At 42.6% G+C, this 19,930-nt stretch overlaps 3 protein-coding genes across 6 annotated transcripts; 1 reads left to right on the forward strand and 2 right to left on the reverse strand.

The window, feature by feature from the left end:
• Positions 1-518: 518 nt before the first annotated feature.
• On the reverse strand, positions 519-4,917 carry SCO1 (Translation elongation factor EFG/EF2 protein). Its single transcript, XM_078590010.1, has 4 exons — positions 4,610-4,917; positions 2,220-3,634; positions 1,638-2,150; positions 519-894 (listed from the first exon to the last, which is right to left on the reverse strand). Exons 1-4 carry the CDS (start codon positions 4,854-4,856, stop codon positions 727-729), a joined length of 2,343 nt encoding a protein of 780 aa, XP_078446136.1. The 5' UTR covers positions 4,857-4,917; the 3' UTR covers positions 519-726.
• Positions 4,918-6,624: 1,707 nt separating this feature from the next.
• On the forward strand, positions 6,625-14,720 carry LOC144714737 (histidine-tRNA ligase). Of its 4 annotated transcripts, none has more exons than XR_013584451.1 (8): positions 6,627-6,798; positions 8,128-8,236; positions 8,816-8,921; positions 9,134-9,649; positions 10,126-10,206; positions 10,311-10,368; positions 10,477-10,550; positions 14,593-14,720. XR_013584451.1 is itself a non-coding variant. In XM_078589473.1 (7 exons), exons 2-6 carry the CDS (start codon positions 8,189-8,191, stop codon positions 10,325-10,327), a joined length of 768 nt encoding a protein of 255 aa, XP_078445599.1. In that variant the 5' UTR covers positions 6,627-6,798; positions 8,128-8,188; the 3' UTR covers positions 10,328-10,368; positions 10,477-10,705. The 4 variants fall into 4 exon arrangements, 2 of the variants coding, with proteins under 2 accessions (XP_078445600.1, XP_078445599.1); XR_013584450.1 differs by lacking the exon at positions 14,593-14,720 and adding an exon at positions 12,186-12,325; XM_078589473.1 differs by lacking the exon at positions 14,593-14,720 and having other exon boundaries at positions 10,477-10,705.
• On the reverse strand, positions 10,732-13,792 carry LOC144714736 (uncharacterized). Its single transcript, XM_078589472.1, has 4 exons — positions 13,016-13,792; positions 11,720-12,931; positions 11,508-11,637; positions 10,732-11,137 (listed from the first exon to the last, which is right to left on the reverse strand). Exons 1-4 carry the CDS (start codon positions 13,790-13,792, stop codon positions 10,929-10,931), a joined length of 2,328 nt encoding a protein of 775 aa, XP_078445598.1. The 3' UTR covers positions 10,732-10,928.
• Positions 14,721-19,930: the final 5,210 nt, after the last annotated feature.

A 19,930-nucleotide genomic window follows, 5' to 3' on the forward strand; every position in this document is an offset into this window, starting at 1 on the left:
CGTTAGGCACTGCCTCTCCCCCTAGCCCCTCTTAAGTAAAAAATAAATTTATCTTCTTCCTAATTGTTTAAAAATTCACGAGATCTAATATGTAGAGTTCTCTCTACGTTTGCGGCCGATGAATGATTCAAGAAAACTTTGTATCCGAGGTTTTTGATGTTGTTTGACAATCAAAATCTTATATAGTCTGTAGATTTTATAAAAATAAGATATCCAGCCTTTATCTCTGCCCATTAATGAAACTTTCTTGATTCAGGAAAACTTTGTATCCGAGGTTTTTGATGTTGTTTGACAATCAAAATCTTATATAGTCAGTAGATTTTACAAAAATAAGATATCCAGCCTTTATCTCTGCCCATTAATGAAACTTTCTTGATTCAGGAAAACTTTGTATCCGAGGTTTTTGATGTTGTTTGACAATCAAAATCTTATATAGTCTGTAGATTCTACAAAAATAAGATATCCAGCCTTTATCTCTGCCCATTAATGAAACTTTCTTGATCACGAACAAAGAACTATTTGGAAAATTTTCTCTGTCCTGTCTTTTATCAATAGTTCAGGTCGAAATCTCCCAGGAAAGCACACAAGGAACAGGGAGGTTTTCTCTCATACATACATACACTCACAAAATGAATTACGTTAGGGGCAGAGGTTTAGTGCAAGCCCATGAAAAAGCTGGAATTTTTTTTCTAAAAAAAGCCATGTGTTTGGGGCTTTTACTGCAGTCTAGGCGGCCACGGCTTCGTTCTTGGACGAAAGCTGGTTCTGAATGTACTCGGGGACGACGTCGAATTTGGCCAGCTGCATCGTGTACGAGGCCCGCCCCTTCGTCATCCCTCTCAGCGTACTCACGTACTGGAACATCTCTGCCAGTGGCACCAGCGCATCCACAACCTGCACAACATGATGATGATGATGATAACACTGATGATGATTATCGTGCTGGCAGACACCATGGTCATGATGATGGTCTCCATGAGTGATGATGCCAGACTTTGGGGTGGATGTTGTAGAGAGAGATCTAATCATGATATCAAGAAGCAGATCATGATGATGATGATGATGATTATGGAGTCACTAATATGGCCATGCTCTTGTTGTGGATAAGGGATGATGGAGACCTTGATGATAATGTCAAGCACAAGGACAATCATGATGCAGCCAGACAAGAATATCAAAGACGGTGATTTCATTTACCACCTGCATGATGATGGTATGAATCATACAACTACGGCGATGATGATGTAACATCAGTTACCATGCACACTATAATGATAATGATAATGTCCCATGCGGTGATGACGTCCGCACTGCCAACATCATGACTATGAAGCTGGTGGTTATTTAACAATGCAGACTACCATGGCCAAGATGGTGATGATTCGCATGATGCCAGTCAGTGACTATGCCATGACGATGATGCTAACTAAAGGATGATGACCACAATCCACGGCAACAGTAAGCTGAACCTTGCGATTATGATTCTTGTTCTGACGAAAGGTGTTGATGCAGAAAAATGATGCCAACCAGGATGATGATGATGATGATGATGATGATGATGATACACACCATGTCAATGGAAAGATATTATGCCCATGATGACAATGCCCACGGATGGATGAAGTGGGATGAGATACCTTGAGGCCGCCAGGCTTGTCATCAAACTTGTTGATGACACCTCGTCTTGAGTTGAGATCGCCGATGACATCCCCAAGATGCTCCTCCGGCGTGACCACCTCCACCTTCATGATGGGCTCCAGCATCCTCGGCGCTGCCTTTCTGACGCCCTCGCGGAAGGCCCCCCTGGCGGCCAGCTGGAATGCCAGCACGCTGGAGTCCACGTCGTGGTAGGACCCATCCACCAGAACTGCCCTCACATCCACCACCGGGTACCCGGCCAGGACACCGCTGCCCATGCACTCCTCCAGCCCCTTCATCACACCCGGGATGTACTCCTTCGGCACTGAACCGCCCTTAATCTCGCTCTTGAACTCGTACCCGCCGCCCGCCTCCATCGGCTCGAACCTCACCGTAATGTCGGCGAACTGGCCCTGCCCGCCTGACTGCTTCTTGTGCACGTACTTCACCTCAGCCACCCGCGAGATGCTCTCCCTGTAGTTCACCTGTGGAGCCCCCACGTTCGCCTCCACCTGCACGACACATGCCGGCTGAATTCTCTCAACATTTCCAGAAAAAATAAGGAAATAGTAGATAAGCACCTTGAATTCTCTCTTCAGTCGGTCGACAATGATCTCGAGGTGGAGCTCACCCATGCCTTCGATGACAGTCTGATTGGTCTCCTCGTCTCTGGAGAAGTGGAACGAGGGGTCTTCCTGGGCAAGCTTGATGAGGCCGAGCGCCATCTTGTCAACATCAGCTTTGGTCTTGGGCTCAATGGCGACCTTGATCACAGGGTCAGGGAAGTCCATCCTTTCCAGCACAATGGGGCTTTCTGGGTCAGACAGTGTTTCCCCAGTGATGGTATCCTTCAATCCTGCCAGTGCCACGATGTCCCCGGTCAATGCGACCTTGACGTCTTCTCTGCTATTCGCGTGCATTTCGAGCAGCCTCCCAATCCTCTCCTTCTTCCCCTTGTTGGCGTTGAGGACGTAAGACCCGGCGGTCAGCTTCCCGGAGTAGACCCTCACAAAAGTCAAAGACCCCACAAAAGGGTCACTCATGATCTTGAAGGCAAGCCCAGAGAAGGGTTCGTCGTCCGAGGCAGCTCTCTCGATCGTCACCTCTGGGTTCTCCGGTTCAGTGCCCGTCATGGACGGCAAGTCGAGCGGAGACGGCAAGTAGTCGACCACCGCATCCAGCAGCGGCTGCACGCCCTTGTTCTTGAACGCCGAACCGCACATAACAGGAACAAACTTTCCGCCGATGGCTCCTTTCCTGATCAGTTTTTTAATGGCGTCTTCATCGGGCTCAACACCTTCGAGGTAGTTTTCCATCGCCTCATCGTCGAGCTCGACCACCATCTCCACCAACTGGCTTCTGTACTCTGCTGCTAGCTCTTCGAGGTCCGCAGGGATGTCCTCATAAGAGTACTTGGCGCCGAGCTCCTCCCCTGACCAGATCACAGCCTTCATCTTCACCAGGTCAATGACTCCTTGGAATCGGTCCTCGGCACCGATGGGCAGCTGAAGAACAAGAGGGTTGGCTCCGAGATTGCTGACGATCATGTCCCTCGTTCTGAAAAAATTGGCACCCATCCTGTCCATCTTGTTGACGAAGCATATTCTCGGGACGCCATACTTGTCGGCTTGTCTCCACACGGTCTCGGACTGAGGCTCGACCCCGGCGACGCTGTCGAACAGGCATATAGCACCGTCGAGGACCCTGAGGGCACGTTCGACTTCAAGGGTGAAGTCGACGTGGCCGGGCGTGTCGATGATGTTAATTCTGTGGTCGTTCCAGAAGGTTGTTGTCGCGGCTGAGGTGATCGTGATGCCTCTCTCTTGCTCTTGTTCCATCCAGTCCATGGTGGCTGTTCCTTCGTGCACTTCTCCGATTTTATAGTTCCTACCGGTGTAGTACAGGATCCGCTCTGTGGTGGTGGTCTTCCCTGCGTCGATGTGGGCCATGATTCCAATGTTCCTGTAGTCCTTGAGGGGTACCTGTCTTTTACCATCTGCGAAGAAAAGACATGGAATCTGATAAGCAATCTGCCCCATTGGATCCTTGGAATTGAGAGAGACTGATAGAAGCAACTATAATCTTCCCAGCCAATTCAGCAACTCTCTTGAAGCATACATGTGTTGGAAGGGAAACTACTTTTGAGCCAAAATGATGGAAAAACCCCTGATAGGGTTTGGGGATCTTAACAAAATCTTAGATTAATGAAAAAATCTCATCTTCCAGCACTAGTCGAAAAACATGGATATAATAGGAAAGAGACTTGCCATATTTTTCATACGGTTTATTTCTTTCGTTGAGCATGATCAAATTATGGAACAGTGGGCATCAAAGTTAATTATGCATGTTGTGTGAAAAAAAAGGATAAGTATGCATGTAATCAGACCAGGGATACGAATACAATCCTGTGGAACCAACGAAACAAGAAATAGGTCAAAAAACTTCAGAGTTTAACAGAAATGATTTCAAGGGATACGAACGTCAATTGCACTTTATAGTTTCTGATTTATGTAACAAAATTTTCCGACAGCATTTCTTCTATGAGTGGAAAAGTAATGAATAAACAAATTGAATTTTCTTTACAATCCATCAGATCAATATATGATTCTACCACAGTTCTATCACACAAAAAAACCATAACAGGGAATGGATACATCAATTTCGCCAATTCAAGCAGGAAAATACACTGCAAAAGTAAATTATACTTCCAAAGATGACCTGGCAACCGCAAACATCATAATTTCACGTATTACAAAACGCACACTTTCCCGGTGAAATCATTCTCACGGATAACAAACGAAAAAAAAACCTTTCAGCACAAAAGACGAGAGACGCGCGCAAAATCAATAACGAACTGAAACAAAAAAAACACACTGAAATCAACAAAAAACGACCAATTACTCTTTTTTTGTGAATTTTTTTAAAAAACGACCGATTACTCGAGGAGAACATAGAGGAGCGAGAGTCTCACCATCACCGGCCATGGCGACAACAGAGAGCCTGTCATTGCGTCGGGGAAGCGCTGGCGCTGGCGACCGAGACACCAGGCGAACGATCCCGAAGAACTCGGGCGAAAACGAGGAGGAAGAACGGAGAGCGGAGTTCTTCAAGGCGAGAAGACGACGGCAAGAGGAGCTGACATGGAGAGGGCGTTCGGTCAGCTTCCTGCTCCCGATCAATCTCGAGGAAGAAGACGAGCTCACCGCCGCTTCCGCCATCTCCTCCTCTCCCTCTTCCTCTCCTCTCTGCAACCGATAACCGGATAAAATCAACACCTCTCCCGCTCCTCACACTCACTCCTTTTATAGACCCCCCCAGATCCCCTCTCTGTGCAATACAACTCCCCCTTAGGGTTCTATTTGCAAAATTACCTTCCACTCCGAATTTGCCCTTGGTTGAGCTCGTAACTTCAAGCTTACCCTTGTGTTCATTTCGCTTTGATATTTCTAGAGTGGTATTTTTGTAATTACTTGAATCGCTGGGGGTATTGGTTTAGGATTCTATTTGCAAAATTGCCTTGGACTCTGAATTTGCCCTAGGTTGAGCTCGTAACTTCAAGCTTACCCTTGAGTCTACTTTGTTTTGTTATTTCCAGAGTGGCAGTTTTGTTATTAAGTGAATCGCTGGGGGTATTGATTTAGAGTTCTATTTGCAAAATTGCCTTCCACTCCGAATTTACCCTTGGTTGAGCTCGTAACTTCAAGATTATCCTTGACTCTATTTCGCTTTGATATTTCTAGAGTGGCATTTTTGTTATTAAGTGAATCGCTGGGGTATTTTTTTGGAGTTCTATTTGCGAAATTACGAATTTGCCCTTGGTTGAGCTCATAACTTAATGTTTACCCTTGAGTCTACTTTGCTTAGTTAATTCTATAGTGATATTTTTGTTATTAAGTGAATGGCTAGGGGTATTGATTTAGGGTTATATTTACGAAATTACCTTGCACTCCGAATTTGCCCTTGGTTGAGCTCGTAACTTTATGTTTATCACTTTGCTTTGCTATTTCTAGAGTGGCAGTTTTGATTTAGGGTTCTATTTGCAAAATTACCTTCGACTCCGAATTTGCCCTTGATTGAGCTCGTAACTAGATGCTTACCGTCAACTCTACTTTGCTTTGTTATTTCTAAAGTGGCATTTTTGTTATTAAGTGAATCGCTGGGGGTATTGATTGAGAGGCTCCGGCAAACGGCTCGGAAATGGACACGTCTTTGGTTTCTTTATCCGGAAACGTGGGGAGGTGAGGAGGTCTTGGGTGGGCCCCGCCCTGAGGAGTATTTACTGGCTTGCAAGCTGTCCACCGAGGAGGGAAAAACGCTCGGCCCCACCGCATCAGTTTTCCTTTTTGGGCTGCTTCGGCCCAATTTTTTCTTAATCGGGCCTAATAAGCCCATTTAAAAGAAGTGGGGCCCACTTTTTGTCTTCTTGATGACGTAACACTTGGAGTGGGCCCCACGGTGGCCGGTATTATTCGGCTGCCATGGTACGGCCCAATAAGCATATTTAAAATTAAATTATTTGCCAAGAGGTGGGCCCTACATTTTTTCCCTTGTCGGAACGTTAACGACGTGTCGTCTCCTCTGCAAAGTGGGCCCCACCATAGAAAGTGATTGATGGGCTGCTCCAGCCCAGTTTCAGAATGAAATTTGGCCTAATAAGCCCATTTGAAGCGATTTATATACTTCCAAAAAAAAAATCATTTGCCAAAAGGCGGGCCCCACGTTTCTTGTTGGGAACGTAACGACGGGGACTGGTCGACACGTCTCCGCTCTAAGGTGGGCCCCACCCGGCAGGTGAATTACTGCTTAAAACCGTCGACGTGGGCGAATCCGAAGGTAACAACTGTTATTTCGGCCCCTGTAAATTTTTAAAAATAATTATACCTTTCAAATAGCGACAACAGGTTGTCTCCCGAGGATTCCGTTTTCTCTCTCTATCTCCTCCTCTTTCTCTCTCTATCTCTCCGATCTCTATATATTTCCCGCCCTGCGATCGCTGTAGAGGAGCGAGGCATCTTCCCAGCCTTCCGGGGGGCGGGAGTCAATTCTTGCAGTTGGAGGTATCTCCGCCGTTGATTTCAGCGCGGGACGAGATCGCTGCGAGGAACGCGACGTTTGATCCTGCGGGAACCAACGAATTACGCTCGCGTTCGGCTCTTGAAGGTGATCCTTCTAACCTTTTTTGACTTTTTTTGACATTTTTCTTGTCAAGTATGGGATTGGCGTTCTTCCTGTTCGTTTGCTCGCCAGCGGATCATATATTTTTCGAGGACGCGGTCATGGGAGTTAATTAGTTTTTTGAGTGGATCGGTGCGCTTGAAATTATGAATTACGCGGGGATTGATAGCGGCGGTTAGTTGGATTCGGAAAACGGAGTGGATCATGGCGCCGAGTGAAATATTCCTCATTTTTTTGTTTGATGATCGAGGACTGGAGTCGTGTGCATAGGTTTTTTTTCTTTGAGCGTTTTATTTGGGGACGTTGCAAGGCAGCGCAAATCTCGAGTTGCCAATCATACATGGGAAATTTACCTTTAATATTAAAAAATACATATTCCGTTCTTGCAAGTACCTCAGGTGTCTGTTACTTGAAAATTCGTGACGAGAACGCCATGTGAATGTCGCCTGGATTTTGGGCGACAAATCTACTGCAGCCTAACACAGAGTGTTGACTTGATTGACTTCGTTAAACGAAGAAGGCTAGTTTACCAACTTCGAATTTGTTGGGTTTATCCTCATTCGAATCGTACTGAGAAAAGGCTTTATTTTCTCTCGTAGGAGGCCACAAGATAAGAATTCAAGTTTAGTTTGCGACATTGCTTCATTCATCAGATTCTTTTCCTGTCAATTTTTGCTCTTTCTTTCTACGGTCTCTTACTGGTGTTTACTTGCACACATCTGAGAAAAACTTTCTAACAATATTTTTCCTTTCGCATGATAAAATGATAGTGATCACTGCACATTTCATTTCGCCTCAACTTATAAAGGCGGTTATTATTTCTGAGATATCCAGGACAAATCAAACTATGTCATCGCGCGTACTACTGTCAGTAAATTGATTTCTGCATCTTGAGCTCCAGAATGCTCCTTACCTCTCTGGAAACTTTTCGTGACCTCTAAAACTACAAGTTACTTTTCTCTCATTTATATCAAACAATTCACAGTTTTATTCAGAGCTTAATGCCTGAACTAGTTTCTTATTAACTTTTTCAAAAATGGGACTGCATTTACAGATATGCTGCCGACTTTAAAACACGTATGGTTTTCATCATGTAAATTTATGGTATTTTATTATTACTAGAAGTTGTAAACAATTTAATTTACAATTCAATGTCGTTCTATAAATCTCTCATTTGATGTTGGGATTTACCTCAAATATATCTCAACTTTGTTCGGTGAGTGTACAAAACTACCATAACATTGTTGAGATTTTATCTGAATTTTCTGAGCATGATTCCCTCAAATCTATGATTTTATAATCACAATTATTTAGGACTATGACGAAGCCAAAGTAGCAGTCGGGGGTTCTCGCGTTCCGTATCCTTGATGAAATAATGTCCGAAGGCCAGGTCAGAAAGGTGTCGCGTCGGGATATACAGTTGGTTTGTTTCTTCACCCTTTTCATCTAAATAAGACTGTCTCGTACGATTCATTTTATAGTCAAATTATTGTGTCAAGTTAAAAATCCCGTTAAATTATAATGTCAAGTAAGAGTATGATAATTTTGATAAATGTTCCATCAAAGATATCCACATTTTGAAAGATATGGATGTTTTGTCGGGATTTCTCAGGAGCCAAGAAAAGAAGTTTGTTTTTCGTCGAGTTTATTTATCCATAATCACTAAACATTCAATGAGTAAGTTGTGAGTTTCAAATTTCTGTCGTGAGTTAAAGTTCAGGGAGATCCATCAGTGGTAATCCGTGGGTTTCTTTGAGACATTTTGTTCAACCATGATTCGCATTTTGCTCGCTGAATATTTTAACATATAAAAAAATATGAGATTTATTTGTTTAATATCCAAGGGGGTCGACATTGTTACGCTTGAACCAATTATCTCCAACTCGCCCGTTTCTAAATCTTTTCGATATTGATTATAAAACTTTTTAAGATTAAAAGCTTATTTCCAACTTCTCGTCATCTATGCCATATCTCCAAATTATTTGCTCTTCTGAACTCTCAGGTACAGAATCTCATAGAGCGATGTTTGCAATTGTACATGAATCAAAAAGAAGTTGTGGAGACTCTTGAGTTAAATGCCAGAATCGAGCCAGGTTTTACAGAACTTGGTAATCTTCACTAACTCTATTTTATCGATCATCTTAATTTTTTATTTCCAGTTTTTTTCTTTATTAATCGTGTCTATTTTTATTCCGTTAATTTCGATTCTGACTAAACGGAGTTCCACTATTTTAATTTTAAAGAGTCAAATGAATAGCAGCTTTTTATCCATATAAATAAAACTTTTCCCCTTCTGACTGGTTAATTTACATGTTTAAAGTTTGGCAAAAGCTAGAGGAGGAGAACAGGGAATTTTTCAAAGCATATCACATCAGGCTTATGCTGAAGAACCAGATCATTATCTTCAACGAGCTGCTTCAGAAACAGGTGGACATCATGCAGGGGTTTCCCCTTCCTTCCAACGTCACACATGCCACCATAATCCCTGAGATTCCGTCGGCAGAACACGTGCCGACATGCACGCTGGCAACTTTGACCGCCGCCCAGAATGCAGAATTTTCAATAATTCATGGCACAAATGGGGCAAAAATGAAGATGGAGCCGCCAGTCTACTCCTGTAATCCAGACCTTGGATTCTGTATGGATAGCGGTTTCCCGGATTGCCCAGTGCCACAAGGAGACGAGCCCGTTCAAGGCTTTGGGGGCTCTGAGTTCCACGTCCAGCCGTTGAATGAACACCTTGTGGACCTTGACGCGGCCTCTTTCGGGATATTGGGCAGGATTCCCCGGAATTTCAGCTTTTCGGATTTGACAGAGGACTTCACCCAGAGCACTGGTGCATTTTCAGCTTTTTTTAAATTTATTTTTTGTTTTTAATCTTGGGTTAAAAAATTGCCAATTTTTTAAAAAAAGTTTTAATCAATTTTAAAAACCTTGTTCTATTGGCCTGTTTTGTTCTTATAAAGCTGTATCTTCAGCCCTCTGATACTTGGGGTGAATCTCGAAATAGCCCACTTTTCCCTTCTCATAACTTTTTTTTTGGCCTTACTAAAATACCATAGGTGTATTTTTCAGCATACATCGACTGTATCGTCAACGTCAATGTCATCGATCCACTGACAATTACGATGCCGTTGACGAAGTTGGGTGACAATGGTCGACGTTAATTGCATTCTTATTAATAAATATATGTTGGTGCTGTTGTTGACGTTGTCATCATCCTTATCCAAATGTGCTGAACCATAGTTTAATGGTTGATAAATCGCATTCTTGTGGAAGTTTTGAGTTTAATCAAAATTTTAATTTTTGAAGACATATTGGAGAACTACGGTCGGTCACCGTTCCTGGGCCCGGAATCCGCCTTGTCAAGTTCAGCTGGTAGAGGAGTCCTAGGTGAGACTTCCCTCCTGATGCTTGAATTTCTCTCTTATGTCTATTAACTACCCATCTAATTTCACCTATTTCATTACCAATTTTTATTTTGATATCCTGAGCAGGTGAAAGAAAAATATGACGTCTCGTTTGTAGTTTATCTACTGATCACTAGCGTAGCCGGTGAGTGCCTAATCACATTGATTACACACCTCAGCTTCTCTCTCCAACTCTCTCACTATCCTATCAACCCATCTATATATCTCAAGCTCTCATGTTTCCATTGCTCAGGTAGGCGTTTAGCAGCTTGTGTGGATATGAAATTGAGGTGGCGGATGAAAATAAAGGAGGCAGAGATTAAATCTGTAAGTTGCATTTCATTGTTCATACTTTCATCGTGAGGTGTGTGTATCTGGGAAAAAAAATAAAATGTAACTATTCGGGCTTCAGACTGGCTTCAATAGCCAGCCAGTAGCGTTCTTGACAAAATAACAAAAAAGAGAAGACAAATTCAAATTCACACGCTCTCATCAGCCCCTTTCCACCTTAGAAAACCCACCTTCCGCTAATTAGAAAAAAAAGGGAAAATCTACATTTCTCATTTTCTTCCTACCTTTACAAAGATTACATTTTCCCCCCAGATTGGATAGAAAATTGCCGCCTTGCCTCCTGATGAAACCCGGTGGCAGAGCGGCCCAATACGGCCCATTTTCCATGTAACGGTAGAAATTGAACCGTTTGAATTATGGGGAGCTGGGGATGGAGGGGTATGTGGACCCTTCTCTGATGGCTTCAGCCAGCTGGACTGCCACGGCGGCCTTGTAGGCCGCCAGGTCAGCGTTGACCATCAGTTCCTGGGCCCTACTCCGGGCCTTGATGGCGGCATCCACGTACCCCTTGATCGACGCCGACGCCGTCTGAAACCTCTCTACTACCTCCTGCTCTGCCACGGCTGCATCAGAAAATAAAATATTTACTTTTCTTCAACCCGACACACACAATTCCAGTAAAAATTTACGTGTCTTCAATTCTTAAAAAATTAAAACATGCTTTCATGAGGAGAACTAAATTATGACTTAATTTTTGGTTCGTTTGGAACTCATTAGTACCCTGATCTCCATCTCAACACAAAATAACAACAAAAACGAATTTTACCAATCGCCCAACTCTGAGAGTAAGGAAAAAAAGTCGGAACTCGGCAATGAAACAAGGGAAGTTCTTTGGTATCACTCAGAGTTGTACTAAAGAAGTCCAAAGAACAGGAGGAAAAACAACATGATATTATTCTACGATTCAGAGTGATACCAGTGAACGAGAATCACCTTCAAAGAAGATGTCCACGTTGCCCCGCCCTGCGTGGCTAACCTGCCTCTTGAGAGACCTCTTTTTTCGAAGATGAGGTTTCTGTCCTTGTTGCTGCTGCTGCTGCTGCTTCTTCCTTGACGGTTGCACCTGCTCCCAACTTCCCAATATCAAACACTCTTTCACAAGAAAAATTCAACCCTCAGGACTTGTCCATTCAAACTAAACCCACCTGAAAAACTCTAACCAGAGCCGAATGTTTCTGCCTCCTCTTCTTCGCCCAGTACTCGAATACCTGCCCGAAGAACTCGCTCCGGCCGCCGAGCAGGCCGCAGAGCGCCGCCGCCTTGCTCTGATCGGACACGTCATCCGGGTGCTCATACGCCACCTTCTCGAGCGCAGAGACCACCCCCTCAAACTCATCCCTACTAATAGAACCAGCTCCCTGAACCCACTCTTCATCCCCAGAGTCCATATCATACACTGCACTCTGGCTGTCCATCACCCTGCCCACCTCATCCTTCCCAGCCCTTATATAACACTCCGGCCGCTCGAATCCGGAAGAACAGCTCTCCTCATACCCAGAAATCTCTCTAACTCCCGGCACCGGCACGACTCTCGCTTGAACTCCTTGTAGATTCCTCTCCATGCACTCTTTATGCAGCTCTTTGAACAGCCCCCACTCGTCCTTGCTGCAGAATTCCAGCTTCCACTCGCTCTCCCCTGCCCAGATCACGGCGTGGGTGAACCTGTTCCAAGAGCTGGGCTTCATCTCCTGCGCCTTGTGGGAGAACCTCGCCGAGTCGCCCAGTCTCACAACCAACCGCCACTCCTCGGAGCTCGCGAGCTCGAGCCCGACCTTCGCCCCGGCCTCCCGCCAGCAACGGTCAGCCTCAATGACCAGAACGTTTGCAGAGCAAGTTAACCCTTCGGCGCCGACCTCGGTCGCCGCCGCTTTCATGGAGCTTCTTCCCGCAAATCTCCTTCGTTTTTGGTTAACTCCAGCTTCTCTTTCTGGCAGAGGCGCGTCCTCAATTGGGTAGATTTTGACTCCTGCATCGGCTTTGGAAAACTTGCTTCTCCTGGACCTTGCAAAAGGCCCGCTGGGTACTCTGCCGTTTCTCAAAAGACTCCGCTTTCGTCCTCTGGTGCGGAACTTCAGCGCGACGCTGGCTCTTGGAATCTGTCTGACCACCTGCTCTGTTGCAACAACCGAAGAAGAGGTCTCCACCCCAGACTGATATTCAAACAAGCGACGCTCCTCAGCGCTTGTTTCAGAACCGCTGCCGGGGAGGAAGATCTGCCGGTGGACGAGGTTGAAATGCCAAGTCTTGAAGAGAAAAGGAAGAGCAGCGAAGTTGACTGAAATTCTGGGAAGAAGCCTCCGAGGCCGGAAGAGAAGGCAAGATCCCGAGCCCAATGAAGCTATCCCTCGGTAGAAATCCTGGCAAAAGAAACTACCCAGGTTAGCTCTAGATAGAACAACAGTTAAAACAAATGTTTGGGTTGATGGGTCGGTTGATCTTACCCTCTTCCAGGTCTTCAAGGGGAGGGAGTGGATATCGTTCAAGGGCAGCAAGTAGAAGGCCGGTCTAGAGGATAGCATTGAAGCGAACTCTGATAAAGAAGTCTTCTCAGACATCATTCCAGTGAGAATGGAGACGAGAAGGGAAGAAAAACACCCCAAACTCGAGCTCCTGGAAGACTGAACGAGCAGAAGTATAGCAGCCGGACTCGAAGATCCAACCCAGATACAGCTCTCCGGTACCAAAATCTTCTCGGCAAATCCGCAAACAGTTGTACCGCACGGATCATCCGCCAAGAACAATCTTCGCTTCTTCCGGCGATCCTGAGAAACCGATTTCAAGCCATCAAACAGCAAACTCCAACTGCTCTTCAATCCGATCGTCCTCCTCGGCAGCGATCTCCTCCGTTTGCGACCGTAGCAAACGCCGAATCTCTCCGCAATCGCAGGCGAATCCCTAGTTTCTTCCTTAATCGCGACCTTCAACGGCGTCTTCCACCACTCCCCGCCGAAGTCCTGCATCCAACGGCCAGGAGATCCCTCTTCCCCGCCATTCTCGCGCCGATCGACGGTGGATTTCGAAAGCGAGAGGCGCTTCCCCGATCTGAGCACTCTCGTGGCCGGCGGAGCCGCCTTCTTCCTGACGAACACGCGCGTGGATCTCCTCGTCGTCCCTACCGACGGCATCGCCGTCGGCGTGCCTCGGAGGGGGAAGATTCTTGAACCAATCCTCCCTAATCTCAGATCGCCGAGCTCCTCCGATCTCTCATCATCCTCCATCGCCGGAGATCGCCATGGAAGAAATCGACCAGATCCGAGCCGTGTTCTTCAAGAAATTCAGGAAAAAAGAACAAAAATCAAGAAAATGATGGCGAGCGAGTCTTCTTCGGAAGATTTCTTCGCTCCCTCTTCTCGGATCGAGCGCGGCGGCGCTGCTCCTGCTCAAGTGGTACAGTGATTTGCCCGCTAGGGTTTATCGGGAAGAAGACGACCCCGTCGACTGAGCTGTTCGTCTCGCTCGCACAAGGACCTCACGATCTTCATCCGACGGTGTTCCTTTGCCGTTCAAACCGATCCGACGTAACTGAGATTCGCTGCTCCCGGGTGCGTCTTAAGGCCACCGCTTTCCAGGCTGTCTCCGTCTAACGCTGGTGCAGTTTTAAGCGGTAGTTTTGTTATCTCGCGGTGTAGCAGACGCTCCGGAGATCGTCTTCTGTGAAAATCTACGGTCGCGATCTCGTGTAGAAAAACAGTCGGGCCGATCGGATCCTTGACACCCGATATCAGACAATCGGGTTTTTGGCTTATCGGGTTTTCCTTGCCAATGCTGACCGTCCGATCGAGATCTGGAATTTCTCTTGGTTTTTCTTTGACAGTGTAGCTTGCTGGCGTTTGCAAGGATGTCAATAGTTATTACATACCGACCTTTTTATAGTGATTTGATCGTCTAAAGAGTAAGTTTGATGGCAAAATGCTAGGTTACTCCCAGCAACCCAGAGCAAAGCAAGCTACTCTACCCCTTTTTTTTTTTTGGAAAGTAATGGATTTTGTGTATATCCTGACTGATATACATCTAACAGCCATGTCGCAGAAGTTCATGTGGCTCATCTTGGTGGTGGATTATGGATCAGTTCTGATGTGAATCGTGTGTCCTGGCGAAATTATAATGTATCATGGAAGTGTATGAGCTTCTCCACATCCATCATGATGAGTTGAGCTGCCTTTTTTTACCAAAAAACAAAGCGTCCACATTGGAGAAAAGATCATTATTTGTTAAATAATCATAGTTTTTTCATCAACAGAATAGTACCGGAGTCCATCTTGTTTGATGGATTGGGGTGAGTCTTCTGGATCACAACAGTGGACACTGATTACTCTATTGCAGATGGGGGGCTGGAGAGTCTCACGTTCTGCCTAATCTAAAGACCACGATCATCTTTAATAGACCATCATGGGCATGTCACATTACAAGACTACCCATTATGGTTATGTAACTGACCCAATTTCTACACATATATGCAACCATAGCATTATGAATGATGTCTTAATCCCAAACCTTATAAAATCACATCATACGGGATAAACAACTTTAACAATAACAATAGATATACACTTCAATGTGTGTAAGCCCACTTAGGAGATCCAACAATCCCCCACTTGGGCAATACACACATAATCATCGGGACAATTGTTTATAACAACCTTATGAGTTCACAATTGGTTATTATATGACAAGGCATATTCTAACAACCTCGTCCATTATCAATGGAACATAGGACTACAACAACTTTACTACAATTTCATGCAGCTAAGCCAAAACAACCGGGTATATTCTTTTGATATCTATGGATCAACTATGGGTGTGTAGTATGGAAATTTCAAAAAATGTGATTTAAAGTGAACATTTCCAATGGATCCTTTATGGAGATCAATGCTCAAATGGATAAACAAAAACCAACTTTCATTTTTGTAGAAATTATTTGCATGAGTACATTCAAAAGCATCAAATGCAAACTCTGGCTTAAATTCATAGTTCTTCATAAGGGATAAGTCCCATATGAGCAGTATGCTTTAAAAATAACTTAGGCGATAAGCTTTTGGTAAGTGGCTACGCAATCATGGAGTTTGTCCTAATATGCTATGTAAAACATCTATCCATTTTGAATTCTCCCATTGCCAACTAGGTACTTAACGTTTGTAAGCTCAGACTTCTTCAAGCTCCTATTTTTATTGGAATAACACGTCTGGCTTGAGAAGTTTTTCAATCCCACTCAGAATCAAGTTTAGTGACAAAATTGATGAGCAATGATCCTTGATTGGATGCCTCGTACATTGCAATGTATTATGCTGCCGTGGCGAAATATGATATTATATTTTTATTTGCACTCTTCCAGCAAGAAGAAATATGTATCATGAGTAAAGTCTCTGTGAATCTTTTCATCCATCAAAGAATTAGAATGCACAATGATCTATAAAGTATCTGCCCAACATCCAACTATGTATGCAATTTTTGGACGTGTACATACTTGGGCTTACATCATACTTCTAATTGGTGATGCACACATAATTGTCTGCGTTTATTTAGCCTCAAAATAATTTTTAGGGCATTGACTAAGACAAAACTTTTCTCCTTGAGCAATACTCGTATGTCTCGTAATTTTGCATGCCAAATATTTTGAGAATTTTCTCAATGTAGTCTTTTTGAGGCAACCAAAGGATATTAGGAGTATGATCACGTTGTATGCCTAGAACAAAGGACGCTTCACCGAAATCCTTCATCTCAAAATTCATTGATAAGAAACTTTTGATTTCACTCAACAGCCCTATATCACTAAAGACAAGCAAAGCGTAATTTAAATACAAAATCACAAATATATATTTAATCCCATTGAACTTGTGGTACACACATTCATCAACTTTATTCATCTCAAAACAGTATGAGATGATGACTTGATGAACCTTTTGATACCATTAATGGAAAGCTTGTTTGAGCACATAGATGGATTTATTTAATTTGAAGACCATTTAGTTTAAATCTCTTGATACAAAGTTGGGTTGCATCATATATGCTGTTTACTCAATGTTTCCATTAAGAAACAGTCTTTACATTCATTTGAGGAGCTCAAAATCATAACGGGAAACTAGTGCCGTTATAATCCTAAAAGTTTCTTTATGATCAATGCGGTCTCTTTGAGTAAATCCTTTTGCTACAAGATGAGCCATATATATCTCCATATTACCCTTTGGATCCCTCTTGGTTTTAAATATCCATTTACAACCAATGGGCTTCATACCTTCTGGTAATGGGATGAGATCCCAAACATCATTCTCTCTCATGAACTTAATCTCTTCATTCATGACCAATTGCACTTTTGAGAATCTGAACTTTCCCTGGTTGTGTGAAAGTTGATTGGATCATCTTCTTCAATGTTCATGTATTATTCATGTTCTTGGAGATAGACATAAAATTCATCTGAAATTCCAGATCTCATTGCTAGTATTGATTCTTTAGGTTGTAGAGTTTGTTCTTCTAGGATGGGAGCTTGGTAATTTTTTTTTGAGCCAGAATCCTTGTTTCTACAATATCAAGTAGTTGTACTTTATCTTGAATATTGTTGAAAACAATTTGAGGCATTATTGAATAATCCTATTGAAAGCCAATATTCCTATACTTGTCCCCCCTAAAAACTCAACATCCTCAAAGAACACTGCATTACACATCTCAAATAGTTTAGTCGTAGGATCGTAGAACTTGAAACCTCTTTATCTTTCACGATATTCACAAAATAACAACTAACTGTTTGATAGTAAAGTTATCTTTCATTAGGCTTATATGGTCTTGCCTCCGTAGGAGGTTCCCAAATACTTAAATGCTTTAAACTTAGCTTTCTATCTGTCCAAAGTTCATACGGGGTCCTTTGAGTTGCCTTAGTTGGAATCCAATTTTGAAAATAAGCTAGCACCTTTCGTGCTTCTCCCCAAAGGATGTCTGGTAAAGAAGTTTGATTAATAATACTTTCTTTCCATGTCTTTGAGTATTCAATTTCGTCCTTCAGCAACACAATTCATACTAGAAGATCCTTGCATAGTGTACTGAGGAACGATTCCTCATTCTTCCAAAAAATTAGTGAAATATGTTGGATGTTGTTCTCCTGAGCCATGATTTCTGTCATAGTATTCTCCACCACTATTAGAAAGAATGGTTCTTATTATTTTGTTAGCTTGATTTTCAACTTTGGCCTTATGACTTATGAACACGCCTATTGCTTCAGATTTATCATGGATGAGGTATAAGTACCTATATCGAGAATAATCATTTATGAATGTGATAAAATACTGTTGGACATTCCAAGATGCCATAAGGAGACGTCCACAAATTTCTGTATGAATCACTTCTAAGAATTCTGAAGCTCGATCGGAACCTGTTCTCCTTATGTTTGTACATTTTCTCTTAATGCATTTGGCACGTGTCAAAGTTTTTACAATATAGGGAATAAATAATTCCTTCTAACACAAGCCTATCAATTATCTTTTGAGAAATGTGGCCCAACCTTTTATGATATAAAGATGATGAATTCTCATTACCCAACTTGCATTTCATACCAGAAGAACCGGATTGCAAGGATTGATCTAGTGAAGATGTGATAGTGTCAACTAAATACAGGTTACCATAAGCTACCAGACACCCAGTACCAATGAGTGCTGAATTTTGAAGCAGACTAAACTTTCTACCTCCAAATGATCACTGATAACCAGATTTTTCCAAGACAGAAATAAATATCAAGTTGTGTCCAAAAGATGGTACAATAAAAGTCTGATTTTAACTTTAACTTGAAGATACCAACAACATCAATTTCCATCGTTTTGTCATCACCTTGATAGATGAATCATTCATCTTCATTTGACTTGTGATGGTTGATGCAGCCCTGCCTTGATACACTTATGTGAGTAGTATCACCGGAATCTATCCACCATGTGTGTCTTGGTAATGAAGTAAGGTTGAGAAATGTGTACCTTCCGTCTTGCACCAAACAAGATATTTAGCACATTCTTCCTTCATGTGTCCACCAATCTTACCAAAGAAGTAAACATGTTCCGTATTTTATTTATTTTTAGGTGGACAACAGCTTGCTTTCCTTTGTGATTTCCTTTATCCTTGATTTTTTTTCCTTGGAGGCAATAGTAAGGTGAGCACTTTCAATTTTTCAGACTTCACATTCTGTTCTTGCACACAATGCAAGATGAGTTCATTGAGAAACCGAGGGTCCCTTTGACAGTTATAGCTCACTAGGAACTGATTCAATTTTGTATTGAGAGCCATGTGGATAGTAGTTTCCATAGGCAGTTCCAAACGTTGGAATGAATATGGACATTTTGATTGCATACTCTTTTATGTTTCGTTTGTCGTTATACCTCATGGAAGTTAGGAAATTCATAAGGATACTAATCTCAGCTCTATCACTTTTGTAAAAACTCTTTTCAAGCTCTTGAAGAAGAAATTTAGCTTTAGATGCCTATTCAGTTAGTGTACCCCTCAATGATTCAGGAATGATGCAATTTATGACCATCAAATTCATGCAATTTGATCTTTCCCATTTATCGTAGAAATTCTTTTCCTCAACAGGGAAGAAACTTTTATTCCACAATGCATAGTTGAGGTCAATTGTACCAATATAGAGTGTCACAATTTCCTTCCATTTCTTGAAATTTGATCCATTGAGAGTCGGAATGGAATTTACATTCATGCAAATATTTGAAACTAAACTTGAGCCTAAACAAAGAATTAAACATACTCACATAAGAATAAAAAAATAATGTGCCATAATTCAAAGAATAGTATTTCCCATCTCAAAAGATCTCTTACAACATCAATTCTCATCGTTGGATGATATAACCACTTATAAATGATCCTCTTGATGTAATAGTCAAATTTGAACGATAAAAACTGGCATTCAAAGAACCTTCCTTCGGGGCAACATAATGTCGCTATTGTATCTTAATCATCGACAAATTTATTAACATTTATGTGAGTATTATTTGTCCAAACACTCATTTTCCTTTGGGCTAACTAGTATCCACATAAATAACATCACATAGCCATCGTAATATTTAAATAGAAATAGTTTTATAAACAGAGGTTGTTGCCTTTGCAACATGTTAATTAGAAAAAAATACCAGGCCAAGACCACTATTTTAATTAGCCATTTTTGCAGTAGACTCATCCAAACTCCTATTTTCCTTTGGGCAAATAATTTTCCGCATTAATACAGTGCACAATATAATCTTAAAGTAGATTATATGCATCAATGGGTATCATACATATAATAAGTCTTATTCGCCAATTCTAAGTTTCCAACTCATAAAAAAATAATGCAAATAACAAATTTCATAATTGAATTGAATTTAGAATGAAATCTG

Source organism: Wolffia australiana, chromosome 18 (assembly GCF_029677425.1).
Source record: "Wolffia australiana isolate 7733 chromosome 18, ASM2967742v1".
Classification (NCBI taxonomy): Eukaryota; Viridiplantae; Streptophyta; class Magnoliopsida; order Alismatales; family Araceae; genus Wolffia; species Wolffia australiana.

Excerpts from the sequence above, each read along its gene's own strand:
- SCO1 (XM_078590010.1), bottom strand. The coding sequence starts at position 4,856 with ATGGCGGAAGCGGCGGTGAGCTCGTCTTCTTCCTCGAGATTGATCGGG. Across the intron at positions 2,151-2,219 it reads GACTGAAGAGAGAATTCAAG|GTGGAGGCGAACGTGGGGGC; the intron begins GTGCTTATCTAC and ends TGTGTCGTGCAG. Across the intron at positions 895-1,637 it reads ACAAGCCTGGCGGCCTCAAG|GTTGTGGATGCGCTGGTGCC; the intron begins GTATCTCATCCC and ends CATGTTGTGCAG.
- LOC144714737 (XM_078589473.1), top strand. The coding sequence starts at position 8,189 with ATGTCCGAAGGCCAGGTCAGAAAGGTGTCGCGTCGGGATATACAGTTG. Across the intron at positions 8,922-9,133 it reads GCCAGGTTTTACAGAACTTG|TTTGGCAAAAGCTAGAGGAG; the intron begins GTAATCTTCACT and ends ACATGTTTAAAG. Across the intron at positions 9,650-10,125 it reads GGACTTCACCCAGAGCACTG|ACATATTGGAGAACTACGGT; the intron begins GTGCATTTTCAG and ends TAATTTTTGAAG.
- LOC144714736 (XM_078589472.1), bottom strand. The coding sequence starts at position 13,792 with ATGGAGGATGATGAGAGATCGGAGGAGCTCGGCGATCTGAGATTAGGG. Across the intron at positions 12,932-13,015 it reads CCTTGAAGACCTGGAAGAGG|GATTTCTACCGAGGGATAGC; the intron begins GTAAGATCAACC and ends TTCTTTTGCCAG. Across the intron at positions 11,638-11,719 it reads CTCTGGTTAGAGTTTTTCAG|GTGCAACCGTCAAGGAAGAA; the intron begins GTGGGTTTAGTT and ends AGTTGGGAGCAG.